The 1186-nt window shown below is 39.0% G+C and overlaps 1 protein-coding gene across 1 annotated transcript in view; it reads right to left on the minus strand.

Moving 5' to 3' along the window:
• The window catches only part of LOC119592874 (zinc finger protein 69 homolog), a gene marked incomplete in the record, with an annotated part of 18581 nt that overhangs the window by 4551 nt on the left and 12844 nt on the right, over positions 1-1186 (minus strand). The window contains 3 exon segments of the mRNA XM_037941768.1: positions 97-345; positions 744-854; positions 1101-1186. Of these exon segments, the coding sequence (XP_037797696.1) occupies positions 97-345; positions 744-854; positions 1101-1186 (446 nt within the window).

Consider the following 1186-nt stretch of genomic DNA (forward strand, 5'->3'; position numbering starts at 1 on the left):
AAAAAATAGAAACAAATAATAAATAAAAATAAAACAAGAAGTGAAAAGAATAGAAAATTCTAGGCTTTTCAATCTTGATCCACACAATTAACTTACTTTCCAACTGCAAATGCAATGGTGCAAGTTGTGACAGAGGCACTGAGGTGATGCTGCCATCCTCACTGATGGTGACGGCGTGGCTCAGTCCTGAGCCATCCACCTCCTTGACACACTCCAGGCCGCTGCTGCTCTCCTCCACACATCCTAGGTCCCCACTAGCTCCACTCTCGCCCCCAACTGTGATCTCCATGCCGCTGCTGGGGCTTCCTGCACTCCCGTGGACCAGCCACTCAGCCACTGACACTCCTGCAAGGGTGAGTAAAGGAATTGTTGTTGGATTGCTGAGGATGATTACCAAAGTGAGATATTATGCTACGCTATATGGTCTTTTTTCCCGTGGGGGGGAAACTGATACAATAATATTCAAGTCATATTCAATATCAGCTTTCTCTCTACACTTACAGCTAAAAAAATGAAATATCTGGAAAAGAAGCAATAATGATATATGTAAAGTATGTCAATATAGAAATCCATATTTGAATAACAATGAGAGGCATTTACTGCATTTACATTTACTGTTACCAATAAACTCTAACCCTGATCAGTCAACATACAGATAATCTTGCTGACAGTCTCATAATTGGATCACAGAAAAAAAAAAGAGAGCAACAGGCATACATATGTATATCTGAAGCTCAACTCACCAGCCTGAGCCTTGCACTGCCTCGCATGGTTCTTCAGTACCGCCATGGAAGACATCAGAGTGCCACACCCCTCACAAGTCACTGCAGAACCTTGCCTGCTGATAGTCTCTGCTGTTGGAGAAACAGAAAATACAATCATTGTTCTGAAGCCAGTGGTATGAACTATGTAAATATTACTTAAAAAGATTTATCTTATACATATGTTTTCTAGATTATATAAGCCAATAAGGAAGTTGTATGCATAAAATTAAAGTCTATATCTCAACAGTGAAATGAAACACATATCAGTACTCCATTACACAAAAAAGAGAGAGATAGAGAAATAAAATACTAAATTATAATATTTTATCTACTCACCGTGTGTTACTGATTGTTCAGCAATTGTAATGAGCTTTGTTTCTTCACTATCAGCTGTATGCATGACAAAGATATGGTGTTTGATG

Source organism: Penaeus monodon, chromosome 31 (genome assembly GCF_015228065.2).
Source record: "Penaeus monodon isolate SGIC_2016 chromosome 31, NSTDA_Pmon_1, whole genome shotgun sequence".
In the NCBI taxonomy this organism is placed as follows: domain Eukaryota; kingdom Metazoa; phylum Arthropoda; class Malacostraca; order Decapoda; family Penaeidae; genus Penaeus; species Penaeus monodon.